The sequence below is a fragment of the Malus sylvestris genome, chromosome 2 (assembly GCF_916048215.2).
Source record: "Malus sylvestris chromosome 2, drMalSylv7.2, whole genome shotgun sequence".
Lineage (NCBI taxonomy): Eukaryota > Viridiplantae > Streptophyta > Magnoliopsida > Rosales > Rosaceae > Malus > Malus sylvestris.
In genome coordinates, this window is record NC_062261.1 from 18,991,777 (window position 1) to 19,009,884 (window position 18,108).

At 41.0% G+C, this 18,108-nt stretch overlaps 2 protein-coding genes and 1 long non-coding RNA gene across 3 annotated transcripts; 2 read left to right on the forward strand and 1 right to left on the reverse strand.

The window, feature by feature from the left end:
• The first annotated feature begins 261 nt into the window (after window positions 1-261).
• Window positions 262-2,443, forward strand: LOC126597936 (serine/threonine-protein kinase Aurora-3). The gene is made up of 6 exons (XM_050264657.1): window positions 262-501; window positions 607-849; window positions 940-1,035; window positions 1,642-1,856; window positions 1,947-2,019; window positions 2,138-2,443. Exons 1-6 carry the CDS (start codon window positions 277-279, stop codon window positions 2,234-2,236), a joined length of 951 nt encoding a protein of 316 aa, XP_050120614.1. The 5' UTR covers window positions 262-276; the 3' UTR covers window positions 2,237-2,443.
• A 2,373-nt stretch (window positions 2,444-4,816) lies between these two features.
• On the reverse strand, window positions 4,817-8,194 carry LOC126597920 (growth-regulating factor 9). The gene is made up of 3 exons (XM_050264656.1): window positions 7,615-8,194; window positions 5,869-6,528; window positions 4,817-5,562 (listed from the first exon to the last, which is right to left on the reverse strand). Exons 1-3 carry the CDS (start codon window positions 7,940-7,942, stop codon window positions 5,147-5,149), a joined length of 1,404 nt encoding a protein of 467 aa, XP_050120613.1. The 5' UTR covers window positions 7,943-8,194; the 3' UTR covers window positions 4,817-5,146.
• Window positions 8,195-10,332: 2,138 nt separating this feature from the next.
• On the forward strand, window positions 10,333-11,681 carry LOC126598192 (uncharacterized). The gene is made up of 2 exons (XR_007614713.1): window positions 10,333-10,632; window positions 11,491-11,681. It is a non-coding gene; the product is annotated as an uncharacterized LOC126598192 (long non-coding RNA).
• The last annotated feature ends 6,427 nt before the right edge of the window (window positions 11,682-18,108 follow it).

Sequence of the window (18,108 nt, forward strand, 5' to 3'; positions counted from 1 at the left end):
TTATATAATACTTGGTACGGACATGCGTATAATGTATTATCACTATTCATCCCTTATGAATGGCATGGACGCAATTGGCGAGTATTTATGAGCATGAAGAGAAATTTTTAATTGTGACGGAATACGGATGGTACAAAAAAAGTACACACATTATTTTGTTAAGTTTAGCAATATCTACCATGCTATTGTAGCAAGGACCCACCCGAGCAGACCAAAGAATCGAGCAAAACGGTGCGCCTCGGTAGTGGCGCTAAAAGGAAAATTCAAAAATTCCATATGCTGGTCTGGTCTGTCTCTCTGGCTTTTCAATTCCCAGAAACTCTCCCTCAAGAAAGAAAAATCCCAGAATTCCATTCCGGAAAAAACCACGGGAAAATGGAATCGAAAACCCAGAAACCGCAAGAATCCTCGAAGAAAGATTGGTCCTTGCGAGACTTCGAGATCGGAAAACCCCTCGGAAAGGGGAAATTCGGCCGAGTCTACGTCGCCCGAGAAGCCAAGGTATCTGAATTTCTCCTCAATCGAAATCGAAAAACCTCGAATCCGAATCCATCGATTAATTTTATTTCTGGGGAAATTTGGGTGTTTTTTTTTTTTTTTGGGCAGAGCAAGTACGTAGTGGCATTGAAGGTAATATTCAAGGAGCAGATCGAAAAGTACAAGATTCAGCATCAGCTGAGGAGGGAGATGGAGATCCAGACCAGCCTCCGCCACCCCAACATCCTCCGCCTCTACGGCTGGTTCCACGATGACGACCGCATCTTCTTGATCCTCGAGTACGCTCACGGCGGAGAGCTCTACGGACTTCTCAGGAAAACTACCTACCTTTCGGAGAAACAGGCCGCCACTGTATGTATCCCCGTCCCTCTCTCTCTCTCTTAAATTCTTTCTCTGGTGTGTGTGGTTTGGACATTAATGGGGTTTCGTGTGATTGTTTAGTATATTTTGAGCTTGACTGAAGCATTGGCGTATTGTCACGAAAAGCATGTGATTCATAGGGACATCAAGCCTGAAAATTTGCTATTGGATCATGAGGTATGAATGTTTTGCTACTTCCTCTCCCTACCATAAATCTGCCATTCTTGTTTTGTTCCGGTTTCGGTATTTGGGTCATCTTAGAAGTTGGAAATAGAGATGAGAACTGTGGCTCTTAATCCTTTATTTCTGCCCAAAATTTATCCCACAATGCTCATCGGTCAATTAATGTTGTACATATTCTAGTTCCACATTGTAACAATGACTACAATTTCACCTTTTCTGTGTTGAAATTTCGTTTTTGGTTTCCAATTAGTGACAATAGCAACATCTTCAATTATTCTGTATTTGTATGATTTTCTTTCAATTTTATAGAGCCTTTACACCCTTTAAGACCAATTAATTTTGGTTTCGGGGTTAGCTTTAGTAGATGTGATTTTCCTTATGCAATTTTAGGAGAATCTGAAACCAAGGTTGGTTTTCCAGTATATGAACATACAGGGGCTTCTTATTGCTGTCATTGTTAGTCCCTTTCGGTTTTTGAACAAAGCTGTGCCTGTTAGTGATTCCAAATTGCACTGCTATGTGAATTCTTTTCTGGGGTCGTTATCTTTGAACAAGCTGAGGACGTATTTTGATGAATTGATTATGAAATTATTCTTGTAGGGTCGATTGAAAATTGCAGACTTTGGATGGTCTGTACAGTCAAGAAGCAAGAGGCATACCATGTGTGGAACTCTAGATTATTTAGCACCAGAAATGGTGGAGAACAAAGCTCATGATTATGCTGTTGATAACTGGACTTTAGGCGTTCTTTGCTATGAGTTCCTCTTTGGTATTCCTCCCTTTGAGGCCGAAAGTCAAAAGGATACATTCAAAAGGTATCAATAAGTTTTCTGTCTTCCTCAATCAATGTGGTTTCCTGACATGAACGAAAACATAATTGGATAACAAGTTGATATTGGATGCAGGATAATGAAGGTTGACCTAAGCTTCCCAGCTGAACCTCAAGTTTCCGCGGAGGCTAAACATCTCATTACCAGGGTAAGTTTTTCAATGATTATGTTCTTAGTGATACGTGGGGGTAAATAAACCTCTAGCAGTAGTTTTTGGTATCAGTATCCATCCATTGCCTTCCTGAAATAAGTCGACCTTTTTGCAGCTTCTCGTCAAGGACTCCTCAAAGAGGCTGTCTCTTCAAAAGATCATGGAACACCCTTGGATAATCAAGAACACAGATCCCTCCGGCATTTGCAAATAGCTTGCGTTTCTTGCTTTCATCATGCTCTAACCATGGAAGTGAGCGCAGCTGAATTTTGTAAATTTCGGTCAGAATCTCATCGGACAAGAGACGATTAATTTCTCTAATATATGCTAAGGAAGTCTTGTAACTTGTCAACATTGATCACATCAGTTGCTGGCTGAGTATGCTTTAATATACTTCTCAGTTCTGACTGTTCCCAGTAAATAGTAGACATATATCTAAAGGTTTTGTGACTGTGTTCTGGTTTGTGTAAATTACAGAGTGCATTAGTTGCTGAACTAATTAATAAATAACCGAAACGACGATTTTGTAAGAGGATTATCGTGAATCATGATTGTAAGGATGTAGAGGATTTTAAAGAAATATTGTTTGTTACTATTTTAGCAACCACCCGCACAACAATTTCTGAGTGACCTCTCTCCTGTGTATTTATGTTGCATCGTCCCTTTTCTCATGACCCCTCACTTCAATTTTGAAAGCCTCTCTTGATCATCAAATATCTGGACTTTTGTTTGGTTCTCAATTTTAATTTTTTAAGTACAACATATATGTATGTATGTGTATATGTGTGTGTGTATATATATTGAATAATCCCAACAGTCTAGATTAATTCAGTGAAGAATATTGCTCAAATAAAAAAAAATGGTAACACTAGCATTCTTCCGTGAGACCATGCACATATCTCATTATTTGCGAATAATGTATAATTTTATAATCGTAACTGTTTAATTTTTTAATCTTCATTTAAAGATCATTCTTATAAAATATCATTTCAATCAAAGATCGTTTAGTCATCCAAATGTATAGAACAAATTGACGGTGTGAGTATCAATTAACATTCATGAATCAATCTGATACACATAGATGACTAAACAATCTTCAATTAGAATGATTTTTTTTTTTTTTTTGTCTGATAATCTTCAAATAAAGATTAAAAAATTGAACCGTCCCAATTACATAATTCATGTAATGAAGATACGTTATTCACAATGAATGAGATATGTGCATACCGAACCTAATCGTTGACCTAATGAAAAAGCGAAAGATTCAATGCCGCGAGAAAGGAAGAAGAAACACAGGAAGGAGCGCAAACAAGCATTAATCTGATGAAAAACGTCTCTCCGTTTCGGCTTATCGTAGCTCCGTTGTTCATGCTAGCACTGGCCGCAACATTATCAGAGACCGACGCCAATCCCAGCTCCGTCTCGGCTTATCGTAGCTCCATTGTTTGATAACCATTTCATTTTTAGTGTGAAAACGGAAACTAAAATCTGAAATGGTTATCTACGGCCTCTTAATTAATATAGTTAATAGAGGAAGATGAACGTCTTAATTACTTACCTGGATTGTCTGCCTTGAATCTAATGGTAGTCCAACCATTTACAAGGACGGCAAAGGTGTTCTAAAGAGGAGGATCAACAAGATTATATGTCAAAGGGTCCTTGTCCTTGCATTGGATGCTCATCCCCGGACCCCTGCCACCAAATTTGTCCCCTGAAACACAATCTCCACCGTTGAATATCTCACCTCCGTCTCCTGCTTCCGTGTCTGTAGGTTCAACGGCAAGTCCTGAGCCGTAAAATAAAACAGCGAGGGCTGGGAATTTTGGACGGCCAGTTCCAATTGCCCCCATTGACATGGTAGAAATAAGCTTGCAGTATGTCAATGCTGAGGTTGACAAAGATAATTTTGTTGACAATGGCGGCAAGACGCGTCCCAGTAGGCCTGGAACATGAATTATTCGGTGTAAAAAAAAAAAAGTTGATATCTTGAGCAGCACGTCAACAGGGTGTTTTTATGTCGAGTTTACTAGTAAAGTGAACCGATGTGTTAGTGTTGTTACGGGAAGGAAGTAACGGCGGAGTTAGAATTTCCGTTGTATTGGAGTATGGCATTCCAGCACCACCAACGTAGGCTTCAGCAATCATGTAGTTGTTGTTCTGGCCTCTGGTCGGCATATAACAAGAGGCAAATGATTTGGCCGGGAGATATGGTCGCACAATCTGTTGAAAATGGCTTGGTGCAGCTAGCAGCTGAGCCCACAACTGCAACGACATGATTGGCAATGGCGAAAAACAGAATCTGTTGCGCTGCGGAGTTGATTAGTCTTAGCAGGTAGGGTTTGCCATAAACAACTATGAGCTTGAATGTGTCTGCTTCTGGAGTTGAGCATGGAAGTATTAGGGTCCCCTCCACTGAATCGTTTCATTGTAAAGTTGCCCGATATCTTCCTTCCACGTTTCCACCACTGTCATGCAAGCAGAATAATTAGGATCGTTTGGAAATGCTTCTCAAGAAACAACTTTTACGAGAAGCGCTTTCATTAGATAACATCAAAAAATTTAACAAAAATCCAAGTATTTTCCTTGTAACTACCCAGAAACCCTTTTAACTTTATCTGTCAAACACTATCATAAAAGTTTCATAAAATTTCGAAGTGTTTATGATAAAAGCCCTTTAGACAGAAAAGCCCTTTTAACAGAAAGTGGTTTTTTGATGTTTCAATGGCACTTGAAAGCATGTTTATCTAAGTTGGCAGGCTGCTCATGTATGCTAATACAAAGTTAAGAAACATCATAACACAACATTAATTTGGCATACATTGTACAAGATTACAAGAGAGAAGGTCGACCTTTCGATGAACAAATTACATGCAAATCAACCCTCATTTGCGTTCTCCGAAAACTAACAAGAAATACACTTTCATATCTTTCTTCGGAGGAGAAAAAACGATCAGATACCAGGAAATCTGAATTACTATTTTCCTCTCAGAACACACAGCATTTCTTATGCCCTAGAGAGAGACTTCATTTTTCTTCTGTTGATATTTTCCTGAGGATACTGGTTGCGGGAGACACACAGAATTCAAAATTTCGGATACTTCAGAGTGATGGAAAGTGTAGCTATTTATGATGAAACATAACTACCCTCGTAAGCAGCAAGGCTGGTGTCTGTAATGGTCGTGTCACTATCTCCGCTTGAATTGCTTTTTTCATCATTTTGCATCGGTGGGGGCCTTGCTGGGATGGACATGCTGAGATTTGTATTGGGGATTGCACGATCAGTTTTTTTGGTAGTGGATGTCGTCTGAGAGATCTGAGCAGTGTTCATGGAAGCAACTGAACTAGAAGGAACACCAATTGGCTGGGAGTCTTTCGTTTGCCTCTTTGCTCCTCTGTGGACATGCAGACCACAATACTTCTGGTCAGGAAGAACATCCCTTCTGCAGCGCCACTTCTTTCCATCCGTTCTCCTACACCTCCTTGGTTCAAGCTCTGTCCCGCTACTATTGTTGAAGCATACGCCATTGGAAATTAGAAAAGCTGAAAACAGTTGAAAACTGAAATAAATACACAGATACTCCAGTTGATTAGAAAGAAAACCTAGAGAAGTATTTTAGTAACTAAAACCATTTTGTCATCTTTTTTACAGGACATAATTTTCCTACGTGATTTCAATTCTGGTGCACTGTTGGCCTCTTTCATTAAGAAGTCACATCTAAACCAAACTCAAACATTGTTGTGTAGAAAGTTTCTCAAAACCAACAGTTATCCTTAATAATACACACACACACATATATATAGCAGGTGAGAATAAAAACATGTTTTAGCGCAATGGTTTGATCTTACTCATTTGTCTACCCTGAAGAACGCTCTTCGGGGAGAAGCCCAATCCTGGTGATATAGTACTACCAACAATGGTGCTATTTCTGTTGAGGCTGCTTCCTCTGATCATGCAATTGTCACCAGCATGGTTGCTACTATATTCTTTTACACCAATGCTGATGCTATTTTTGTTGCTACTGCTGTTGGTGGCAGCGGTTGGTCCAGCATGTGCAATAGTGACTGCAGAAGCAGGGGATGTAGCAGTTCTATTGGCAGGTATCATGGCAACGGATGTAGTTGTAACAGATCGGATGTTTGTCTTACATTCTTGATAGCCACTGGAGGCATTGGTTGTACCTTGGCTGACACCAATATTATCCGAGGATTGGGCCTTAAGATGAAGGCCATTCGGAGTTGAAATCCGAAGGTTTGTCTTTGAACTGCACAACTCAGCATCTGAATTCTTGGGTTGTTTTGCGCTGGAAGGAGAAGACGTTTCAGAAGTTTCCACATGCTTTCTTGAACGCTGGCAGCCTCTGTGCATGTGTTGCTGACAGTATTTCTGACCAGGAACTACACTCTTACTACACCTCCATTTCTTTCCATCTGTTCTTCTGCACCTTCCCGGCTCAGGATCCATTTTACTTCGATAGTCAAAGCCCCCCACAGGATTGAATCCTATAACTGAAACAATCAATCCAAATAAACAAAAAAACCAATCAACTGAGAAAAATCCTTCTCGAAAATCAGATTACTTGATATAAGTTCACAGACACAATCATTTCACATGACATAGTTCTTATTATTTTCAAGTTCAATTCCTTGAACCCTGTCAACAAACTCACATTATCAATGTATGAAGCGATGCCTCGAATTACCCATCCCAGCAAAAAAATTTGAATTGTAGCACACAGAACAAAACCATCTTTCGGGAGGGAAGTTCACATAAACAAATACTTCATATGACAATAATCGAATATATTCAAACTCATTTCCGCAAACCACGTCAACAAAACACATTATCTATCAGCAGTGGCAGAGCCAGCATGGGGTCATTGGTTGTCCTTGACCCCAGTAACTTCAAAAACCCCATGTATATTTGTTTGTATAGTGTTTTTGACCCCTATAAATAGCCAAGGCAAACTAAATTACAACAACCTCTTCCTACTTCTTCAATTTTCTTTTATCATATTTGTCTTTCTTTTCTCACTTCTTTTATGAAATATTTTAGTTGAAAAACCTTGGCAGTCTTCAACATTACTCCACAGTACCCTGCATCCACCCTCAACAAGCCTCTACAAGTAATAGTAGTTGTCAACATATGTTGGTATAAACTTCCGGCATATGTTGACAAGTGCCTACTAGGTGCTCGACAAAATGGCAAGCTTTTTGGTTGATATTATGACCCCATTATTTGAAAATCTAAACTGTCTATCGGTGGATGAAGTGATAGATTCGAATTCCAATACACAGAACCACCTTCAAGGAGGGAAAAATATTTTGCAGTAAAACTAACAGAAAAGCATGTCAATCGTTTAATCGTTATGTTTTCAATATTTAATGGATATGTTGTCGATATTGCAATTGAGATTTGATTTCCGATCATTTTAGCCAGTTTCCCGATAGTCAATGAAACAAAAACATTAGAACCCAGTTCAAATTTCTCATAACAACCACCAAAAAGCAAACAAAATAACCACCAAAAAAAAAAAAAGACCGTTCGGTAAAAAATTGAAATCCCATCAAGGAAAAGGCAAGAATTTGACTTACAGGTGGGGAAGTGCTGATAGATAGCAGCAGCATTTGAGGAGCCAAAAGAGGCAGCCACACTGTTCCATATTGGAACCAAAAGCTGAACCGGCACTGGTACCCCGGCAGCTAAGTGCTTATAGATAAGCGCTTGTTCCTCCAGCTCATGCAGCTGCACAGCCGTAAACCCACCACCACAACCACCACCAACACCACCACCACCGCCACCACACTTCATCTTCTTCTTCTTCCCGTTCTGATCACCATAATTACAACCAACCCCAATACCAAGTCCAAGTTTCACCTCTTCTCTCTCCTCTTTCTCTCTCCTCATAATTCCATCCTCCATTTTCGCAAACACATTCAACAGATTCACAGACAAAAACCCAATTCAGTTCCTAACTCGATTCTCAAATTTTCAACACAAATTTGATGAACTGAGTGAATGAAATCTTTATATATATATATATATATATATATATATTATATGTATACAAATATATTTGCTTTGTTTTGTTTAAAGCGGGTTGTCAGAGAGAGCACTGAGTCACTGACAATCCCTGCCTCTCTGTTTCAGACTTTTTCAGTGTCCGCAGCCCGAAATTTTCAGACCAACTTTCTCTTCCGCTTCTCGGGCCGCTTAAAACCCATTGCGCGTGTTCGTCACGCTCCAATAGGCGGGTCGGCCAGTCCTTCGCTGGGGATTTACTCCACGCGCCTCTCAGCTGGGCCAGGGCGCCTGCTTGTCTGGCAGCAGTGGAATCCCCGCCTGTCGACACGTCATCCGGGTTTTCTGTTGAGTGGGACCCGCACGTACGTTACATTTTCTCGCTTTCGTCTTCTCTTCGATTCGGTGGTTGGGCAGGGCCCAATAGGCCTATATTTTGGATTTATGGGAGGTCGTTGGATACCAGCTTGAATTTCTTTCAGGTTTGCAATGCTTTGGCCCAAACCAATATCTAAGTTCATATCCTCCAATATTTTTCCAACAACGATATTATTTAAGGAACTTTAACGAAAAACTCTCGATACTGTTCATTTTAATTAAAAATCACATTTTTACACTAAAAATTCAATCATGGTACTATTTACTTCACCCTTTCTTTTGTCCTTATCGGTAAAACTCAAAATTTTCAAGTCATTTTCATTAGTTTTTCTTATTATTTATACTACGAGGAATATGAAATTTTTTTTTGTGAGAATCGAACCTAAGATATCTCAATTTTTCTTTGGTGAGAATTCAACCTAAGATATCTCATTTACAAGTGAAGATAAATACTACCAAACTGTAGTACTAAGCGGCCATATCTTCCAATTTTAAACTTAGCATGACAAGTATTGCCTTATCACATCAATTTTTCTTCAACAATCCAAACTATTCAGTAGTACGAAAAATAAACGGTCATAATTAAATTGAGAAAATAATTTATTATTTATTTGCTGATCTAATAGGTACAATGCTAAACTACTAGTAGTCTGAACTATTAAAGACTTTGCCATCTTCACATGCCACAACATTAGTATCTATTTAAGGATGAAATAAAGTAGCATTTAACAATTTTGTTGGAATGTGATAGGTATTAAGATCGGTTATTGCCAAAGACGAATTTGAACCACATTATTACTAGCTCATTGTGAGGCTAAGCTCACCCATCTCCCATCTCCGCATTATTACTAGCTCATTGTGAACCACATTAGTGTAGATAATATTATTTGTTAAAAAAAATAAAATTATTGGAGTGTCAAATTTAAGGTTAAATTGCAATTTTAGATGCGATCGGCATATCAACAACCATGTCTACACATCAACAATTGTAAAGTTGAATCGTCGCGGGTTTTAATAATATCGACAATTGAATTTAAACAAAATGTAGTTAACATAAAATCGGGAAATGAAAGTCGTGCATAAGAGGGAGCACATTCATTCTAACGTGACTACGTATACTTCTACATATGATAATAGTTTGTTGTGCGGTCTCTACATGTGTGAGAGTTCTTGGTTTTATTTTGTTGTGTGTTAGACTGTTAGTGATATTTAGTTTATCTAAGCAACCTGGCATTTCTGGCGGCATTCATGTATCAAAACTTTGTTGTTAAAAATCAAGTAAATTGTAGCAATAGTCCCTCAATTTTAATCAAATTGGAGCAATGGTCATCTCAACTAAAAATCAAATACCATTGGTCCCTTATCTCATCAAAACATGTAGCTATGATCCTCTTCATTAACTTTGTCGGAATTCTGTCAAAATGAGTTATGTTGAAAGGATCATTGCTCTAACTGAGTTAAAGCTGAGGGACCATTTTTCCAGTTAGATTAAAGTTGAGGGACCATTAATACAATTAATATCAAACTTGTCATTCACGAAATTTGTATAGAATATTCGGATGGTTTGGACATTGAGAAAGAAAGAACAGTGTGAATTCTTTTCACCTGACCTAACTTGCTAAAAGATTCTAACCTAATTGCCAATTCCATTTCAGTACTTGGTCATTTCATTTGAATATTTTCAAACTACATTGATTAGAGGCCAACAAACAGGTGAGCAAGGGGACCATGTGTGTGTTTTAGGGGTGGGCAAACGGATCCTGGACCCGCGGGTCGGGGCGGGTCCTCGCGGTTCGGGACAGGTTCGGGGCGGGTCTAAATATTTTGTAGAAGAAACGGGGCGAGGCAGGGCGGGGTGGAGGAATTGACAGGGCGGGGCGGATCCAAATATCAAGAGTAACGGGCCCCCGGCCCGAACCGTTTATAGCGTGGGATTATTCACACCTCCACACTTCTCCACCATTCGATTGGATTTTTTTCCTTACCGAGTCTCATCTCAGACGGAAACCTTCCTCTCCTCCTCGACAGCAGCCATCGCCAATTCTCCGTCTCTGTCTCTCTCTCTGGCGACTTGCGAGGTACGACCACCATCACCAACCACATCACCGTCGTCTCGTCCCAATCGCAACTACCCCATCATCGCCATCTAGAACACCACCATCATCCTGCAAATCGAAATCAACCACCTTCATCTCATGTCCTCCCAAATTAAGGTAGTATAATTTCTTAAATCTTTACTCTTTGGAATCTTTGCATTCTGCAATCTCTGATTCTCTATAATAATTTTTTAGATTTAGGGATTTAGGGTTTTCTAGATATATGCCCTTTTTGACTCTGCAATCTCTGAGTCTCTGCATTCAGTAATCATATGGGATTTCAAGAAAACCCCAAACCGAATCTATAAATTTGCCTTATATGAATTGGAAGGTTCATAAATTTGCCTTCATAGGATTACCGAATGAAAGCCCCACATGCTGATGCTCTGATTAACATAACCAAAATTGTTGTGCTCGAACGAGAGATATTAGTGGTGCACTAGATTTAGGGATTTTGTTGGGTTCTTGAATCTTGACCTCTGTTCTGTTCGAATTTCAAATCTTTAGGTGAATTGAATTTGAATCTTCTGTTGAATTAAATTGAATTTGAATATATGTGTGTCCTGTGATAGTTTCAAACTTGTATATATTTGAATATTCTGTTTCAGATTTTGGTATTTTTATTTAGATTATGTTTGGTTGATTGGTGGAACGTTTCTGTAAATCCAAGTAATGTAATTAGATAATTGTTGGTCGATGAGAAAATTTAGAGGAGAATTTTGTAATTCCAGTCAATTAAGTTACACAGCTGCATTTAGTTTCATTGTGGACCAACAATCTCTGATAATATGCAAGTCCACTTGATTCAAGTTCTGAAATTTAATTGATTCGAAATCCCCAATTTGACGTTGAGATGCAATATGATCAGGAGTAGGTATTCAAAATCCCTTTTAAGTTTTAACTATGACCATTTCATGCAAATTGGATTTGAATGTAAATTCCTCTTTATAAGCTTTTATTTGTAACTATTGGCAGGGAAATATGTAATCACCCCTCTGAGAATAGGGAGAAGGCTGCGAACGCCTTGTACTAACAGCAGAGCCTTTCTCATTATTCTATATGTTCAAATGATTTATGTAGTCGCTAAGTTAGCCTGTAATTTATCTTTTAATGCAATAGTCTGTACTCAGGCAACAAAGTAGATGATACAGATTTTCTATACACAATCCAAACAACCTATTCTTTAAAAAAAAAAAAAGTAAATTGGACCCGTGGACTCGGCCCGAATCGGCCAGTTTAAAACGGGCCGGGTTAGGTCCGGTTCCAAATCTCAAAATTCATATACCCGGCTCGGCCCGGCCCGTTGCATTTTAAAACGGGTCGAGTCCGGTTCCTACAAGTTTGCGCCCGGCCCGGTCCGTGCCCACCCCTAGTGTGTTTCATTTGTAAATGGAGGGGCACAAAGATGCATGGCAACCAACTGCAAAGTAATCCTTCATTTTGGGCCATTTACCTTTTTATTTATTTATTTTTTCTTTACAAATTTGGTTGTTACAAGTGTAGTCGACAATAAATTTATACTCGCACAACAACAATGTATCATGGGTCCAGACCTGAGAAGGTGAAAAAGTAAAAATAAAAACGTAAATAAATAAAATATAGGGTGAAGAATAAATTCCTCTTACGAAAAGAATCAAAGAATTCTTTACAAAATTAAAATAAATAAATACAAATTTTAGCCTCACGTATATGTCGATTTTATCATGTCTATCATTTTGATTGTCTAATTCGTAAACCTACATAATAATAGTGAGGTGAGCTTCCACAACTCAAGAGGAACATAATTTTACCATAGTAAATTTGACTACAACAACAACAACAACAAAGCCTTTTCCCACTAAGTGGGGTCGGCTATATGAATCCTAGAACGCCATTGCGCTCGGTTTTGTGTCATGTCCTCCGTTAGATCCAAGTACTCTACGTCTTTTCTTAGAGTCTCTTCCAAAGTTGTCCTAGGTCTTCCTCTACCCCTTCGGCCCTGAACCTCTGTCCCGTAGTCACATCTTCGAACCGGAGCGTCAGTCGGCCTTCTTTGCACATGTTCAAAATCACCGGAGCCGATTTTCTCTCATATTTCCTACAATTTCGGCTACTCCTACTTTACCTCGGATATCCTCATTCCCAATCTTATCCTTTCTCGTGTGCCCACACATCCCACGAAGCATCCTCATCTCCGCTACACCCATTTTGTGTACGTGTTGATGCTTCACCACCCAACATTCTGTGCCATACAACATCGCTAGCCTTATTGCCGTCCTATAAAATTTTCCCTTGAGCTTCAGTGGCCTACGACGGTCACACAACACGCCGGATGCACTCTTTCCATCCAGCTCGTATTCTATGGTTGAGATCTCCATCTAATTCTCCGTTCTCTTGCAAGATAGATCCTAGGTAGCGAAAACGATCGCTTTTTGTGAGCTTCGCTAGATTGCTCCGGTCATTAGTGTGGATAAGTATATAAATAGATAGAGATAGGAAAGCAAACACAAGATGTACGTGGTTCACCCAGATTGGCTACGTCCACGGAATAGAAGAGTTCTCATTAATTGTGAAGGGTTTACACAAGTACATAGGTTCAAGCTCTCATTTAGTGAGTACAAGTGAATGATTTAGTACAAATGACATTAGGAAATATTGTGGGAGAATGATCTCGTAATCACGAAACTTCTAAGTATCGGAGTGTGGTGTCGTCTTGACTTGCCTTATCTGTCTCATAGGTAGATGTGGCATCTTCTCTGGAAGTACTCTTCCTCCATCCAGGGATGGTATCTTTAACTGGTGGAGATGCACAAGGTAATGTATCAATTTCACTTGAAGCTTACTTGTAGTTTCAGGCTTGGTCAAGCGCGATACAAACCATGTAGTAGGAGTCCCCCAAGTCGCCGAGCTAGGGGGTCTGCTGAAAGAGGTGACAGACAAGGTAAGCAATCAGAGCTCCGACTGATTGTTCACCTTCTCCCCATCTTGCAGCAGCATGAAGGATAAAGAGAAGAAAAATGAGAAGAGATGATATGAGATACTTTTGCTTTTGAAGAAGTAACTTTCCACAGGCTTATTCTTGAACTGAGCTGGAGGGTTTTCTGGTTTCCTCCAGAGTATAAGGCCGACTGAAGAATTTGAGGGTCAAAACAAGTCCACCAAATCTAGAGTACGTTCCACCCTGCTGATATGGGATACTTTTGCTTTTGACAGAGTAATGAATGTATCGGCACGTGTGCTGTTACGCTTGTCTCCACATGCTTCCTTGTATCCTTCGCACTTGCCCTATCTGTTCCTCAAGCAGATGCGGAATCTTCCCTGGAAACATAAGATGTTGAAGATGAGTACTCGAGAGCAATGCCAGGTAAGTAATCAGGTAAGGGGTTCCAGGCAGTCAGTTCCTGGCTGGAAGCTTGATTCCAAGTGCTGACTGATTGCTCTCTTTCTCCTTGTCTTGCAGGTAAAAACAAGGCCAAAAGAAAAGACAGGGAAAAAGCATGATATGGGATACTCTTGCTTTTAACCCTGATGATATGAGATATTCTTGCTCTAGTATAGCTTGTTTACAGAGGTATTATCGGGGGGAAAGAAAGCTGAATATTTCGAAAGGCTTCGTTGGGAGTGCCCTCTCAGATATGATGAAGGGTTGAGCATTTTTGCAGGTCTGCCTGTCCGTTGGGGATGGAGGTCGACATATATAGGAGTCTCCCTAACAACAAGTAGTAATGCTATTCCTTTACCCTGCTTGGTCATAGCACGGTAGTGGGAGCTGCCAGTTTCACATGTTTTAACTCTGTCAGAGCACTTTGAAAAAGTGGTCTGTGGTATCTGGCTCTCGAGATTCGGAGAACGATGCCTCTTCGATTTTTGAGAAAGCAGTCATGCTGGGGGTATGACTCTCGAGATTCGGAGAGCAGTGTCTCTTCGATTTTTGAGGAAGTAATCATGTTGGGAGTCTGGCTCTCGAGATTCGGAGGGCGGTGCCTCTTCGATTTTGGAGCAAGCAATCTTGTTGGGAGTGTTGTCTCGAATGTGAGTAAAGGTTGGGCATGTTTGCTAGTCTACCTTGCCACGAAGTACAAAGGTTGACACACAGGGACTTTCCAATTATCCAGCAATGGTACTGTTCCTTTACCCTCTCTTCGATTTTGAGAAAGTAGTCATGTTGGGAGTCTGGCTCTCGAGATTCGGAGGACGGTGCCTCTTCGATTTTGGAGCAAGCAATCTTATTGGGAGTGTTTTCTCGAATGTGAGTAAAGGTTGGACATGTTTGCTAGTCTACCTTGCCACGAAGCACAGAGGTTGACACACAGGGACTTTCCAATTATCCAGCAGTGGTACTGTTCCTTTACAGTTGTGGGTAATAATATGGTAGCTAGACCTTCAAAATTTATGTGTCTAAACTTTTGTTAGTGCTGTTTCTTTGCTATTCTTTTACCTTTCTTGGTCAGAGCGATGTAGTGGGAGCTGCAAGCTTCACGTGCTCAACTTTGGCAGAGAACTTTGGCAAAGTTATTTGTGGTACCCATGAGCTATTGTTGCGTGTGGGAAGTGGGTGATTGAACAGTAAGATTCATGTGCTTTCTACTTCACCAGAAGTCTTCGACAGAATGCCCATAATTTCTGCAAAGCTGAGTGTGCGTGTGACAGGTGCTGACAAGGCTAGAAAAGTAGGTGCCTCTTCGATTTCTGAGATCGGCCCTCGTGGTCTCTGAGCAGCCCAGCTTTTGAGAAAGCGAGCGCCTCTTCGATTGATTCGGAGAACGATGCCTCATCGATTTTTGAGAAAGCAATAATGCTGGGGGTCTGGCTCTCGAGATTCGGGGAGCAGTGTCTCTTCGATTTTTGAGAAAGTAATCATGTTGGGAGTCTGGCTCTCGAGATTCGGAGGGCGGTGCCTCTTCGATTTTGGAGCAAGCAATCTTGTTGGGAGTGTTTTCTCGAATGTGAGTAAAGGTTTGGCATGTTTGCTAGTCTACCTTGCCACGAAGCACAGAGGTTGACACACAGGGACTTTCCAATTATCCAGCAATGGTACTGTTCCTTTACCCTATCTTCGATTTTTAAGAAAGTAGTCATGTTGGGAGTCTGGCTCTCGAGATTCGGAGGACGGTGCCTCTTCGATTTTGGAGCAAGCAATCTTATTGGGAGTGTTTTCTCGAATGTGAGTAAAGGTTGGGCATGTTTGCTAGTCTACCTTGCCACGAAGCACAGAGGTTGACACACAGGGACTTTCCAATTATCCAGCAGTGGTACTGTTCCTTTACCCTTGTGGGTAATAATATGGTAGCTAGACCTTCAAAATTTATGGGTCTAAACTTTGTTAGTGCTGTTTCTTTGCTATTCTTTTACCCTTCTTGGTCAGAGCGATGTAGTGGGAGCTGCAAGCTTCACGTGCTCAACTTTGGCAGAGAACTTTGGCAAAGTTATCTGTGGTACCCATGAGCTATTGTTGCGTGTGAGAAGTGGGTGATTGAACAGTAAGATTCATGTGTTTTCTACTTCCCCAGAAGTCTTTGACAGAATGCCCATAATTTCCGCAAAACTGAGTGTGCGTGTGACAGGTGCTGACAAGGCTGGAAAAGGCTGGAAAAGTAGGTGCCTCTTCGATTTCTGAGATCGGCCCTCGTGGTCTCTGGGGAGCCCAGCTTTTGAGAAAGCGAGCGCCTCTTCGATTTTTGAGATCGGCCTTCGTGGTCTTTGAGCAGCCCAACTTTTGAGAAAGCAAACGCCTCTTCGATTTCTGAGATCAACCCTCGTGATCTCTAAGCAGCCCAACTTTTGAGAAAGCAAACGCCTCTTCGATTTCTGAGCAGGCGCCTCTTCGATTTCTGAAGCTTCGTCGAGTGCAGATTTTTATAGGGGCTGGCATTAAGTTCCAAAGCACACTTGAATCTCCACCAGTAGAAGCTTCATTCTTGCACTTCTAAGATCTTGATTTGTCCGACCTCTTCTCTCTTCAACACCTTTGAAAATGTCTGGCCCCTCCGACCGTCGTTTTGACTTGAACCTTGTTGAAGAGGCAGCCCCGCCTTCTCCAGACAACATATGGCGCCCATCCTTCGTCTCCCCTACTGGTCCTCTTACCGTTGGGGATTCCGTGATGAAGAATGATATGACCGCTGCGGTGGTGGCCAGGAACCTTCTCACTCCCAAAGATAACAGACTACTTTCCAAACGGTCTGATGAGTTAGCTGTTAAGGATTCGCTGGCTCTCAGTGTTCAGTGTGCAGGTTCTGTGTCTAATATGGCCCAACGCCTATTTGCTCGAACCCGCCAAGTTGAATCATTGGCGGCTGAAGTGATGAGTCTCAAACAGGAGATTAGAGGGCTCAAGCATGAGAATAAACAGTTGCACCGGCTCGCACATGACTATGCTACAAACATGAAAAGGAAGCTTGACCAGATGAAGGAAACTGATGGTCAGGTTTTACTTGATCATCAGAGATTTGTGGGTTTGTTCCAAAGGCATTTATTGCCTTCGTCTTCTGGGGCTGTACCGCGTAATGAAGCTCCAAATGATCAACCTCTGATGCCTCCTCCTTCTAGGGTTCTGTCCAGTGCTGAGGCTCCAAATGATCCCCCTCCGGTGCCTTCTCTTTCTGGGGCTCTACCGACTGCTGAGACTTCTCCTAAGCAACCTTTGTGAAGGCTCCCTCTTGTGTGCTTATTTTGACTCATGTATATGTACATATTTGTAGCTTATCGGGGATATCAATAAATAAGCTTTCCTTCATTTCAACGTATTGTGTTAAATACACCAAAGCCTTCTTCGCTAAGTTCTTTGAATTTTCTTTTGTTAAAGCTTGTATGTTGAAGCTTTCTGAGTGGAGCATGTAGGTTGGGGTAGTGTTCCCTTAATTTCCCGAGTGAGGAAAACTTCTCGGTTGGAGACTTGGAAAATCCAAGTCACTGAGTGGGATCGGCTATATAAATCTTAGAACGCCATTGTGCTCGATCCTGTGTCATGTCCTTCGTTAGATCTAAGTACTCTAAGTCTTTTCTTAGAGTCTCTTCCAAAGTTTTCCTAGGTCTTCCTCTACCCCTTCGGCCCTGAACCTCTGTCCCATAGTCGCATCTTCTAATCGGAACGTCAGTAGGCCTTCTTTGCACATGTCCAAACCACCGTAACCGATTTTCTCTCATCTTTCCTTCAATTTCGGCTACTCCTACTTTACCCCGGATATCCTCATTCCTAATCTTATCCTTTCTCGTGTGCCCACACATCCAACGAAGCATCCTCATCTCCGCTACACCCATTTTGTGTACGTGTTGATGTTTCACCGCCCAACATTCTGTGCCATACAGCATCGCCGGCCTTATTGCCGTCCTATAAAATTTTCCCTTGAGCTTCAGTGGCATACGGCGGTCACACAACACGCCGGATGCACTCTTCCACTTCATCCATCCAGCTTGTATTCTATGGTTGAGATCTCCATCTAATTCTCCGTTCTTTTGCAAGATAGATCCTAGGTAATGAAAACGGTCGCTCTTTGGTATTTCTTGATCTCCGATCCTCACCCCTAACTCGTTTTGGCCTCCATTTGCACTGAACTTGCACTCCATATATTCTGTCTTTGATCGGCTTAGGCGAAGACCTTTAGATTCCAACAC

Bases quoted from the DNA above. Each gene is read 5' to 3' on its own strand.
- LOC126597920 (XM_050264656.1), bottom strand. From the start codon at position 7,942: ATGGAGGATGGAATTATGAGGAGAGAGAAAGAGGAGAGAGAAGAGGTG. The intron at 6,529-7,614 runs GTAAGTCAAATT...TGATTGTTTCAG, and splicing joins CTATCAGCACTTCCCCACCT to TTATAGGATTCAATCCTGTG. The intron at 5,563-5,868 runs GTAAGATCAAAC...AACTGTTTTCAG, and splicing joins TCTTCAGGGTAGACAAATGA to CTTTTCTAATTTCCAATGGC.
- LOC126597936 (XM_050264657.1), top strand. From the start codon at position 277: ATGCTGGTCTGGTCTGTCTCTCTGGCTTTTCAATTCCCAGAAACTCTC. The intron at 1,036-1,641 runs GTATGAATGTTT...TTATTCTTGTAG, and splicing joins ATTTGCTATTGGATCATGAG to GGTCGATTGAAAATTGCAGA. The intron at 2,020-2,137 runs GTAAGTTTTTCA...ACCTTTTTGCAG, and splicing joins CTAAACATCTCATTACCAGG to CTTCTCGTCAAGGACTCCTC.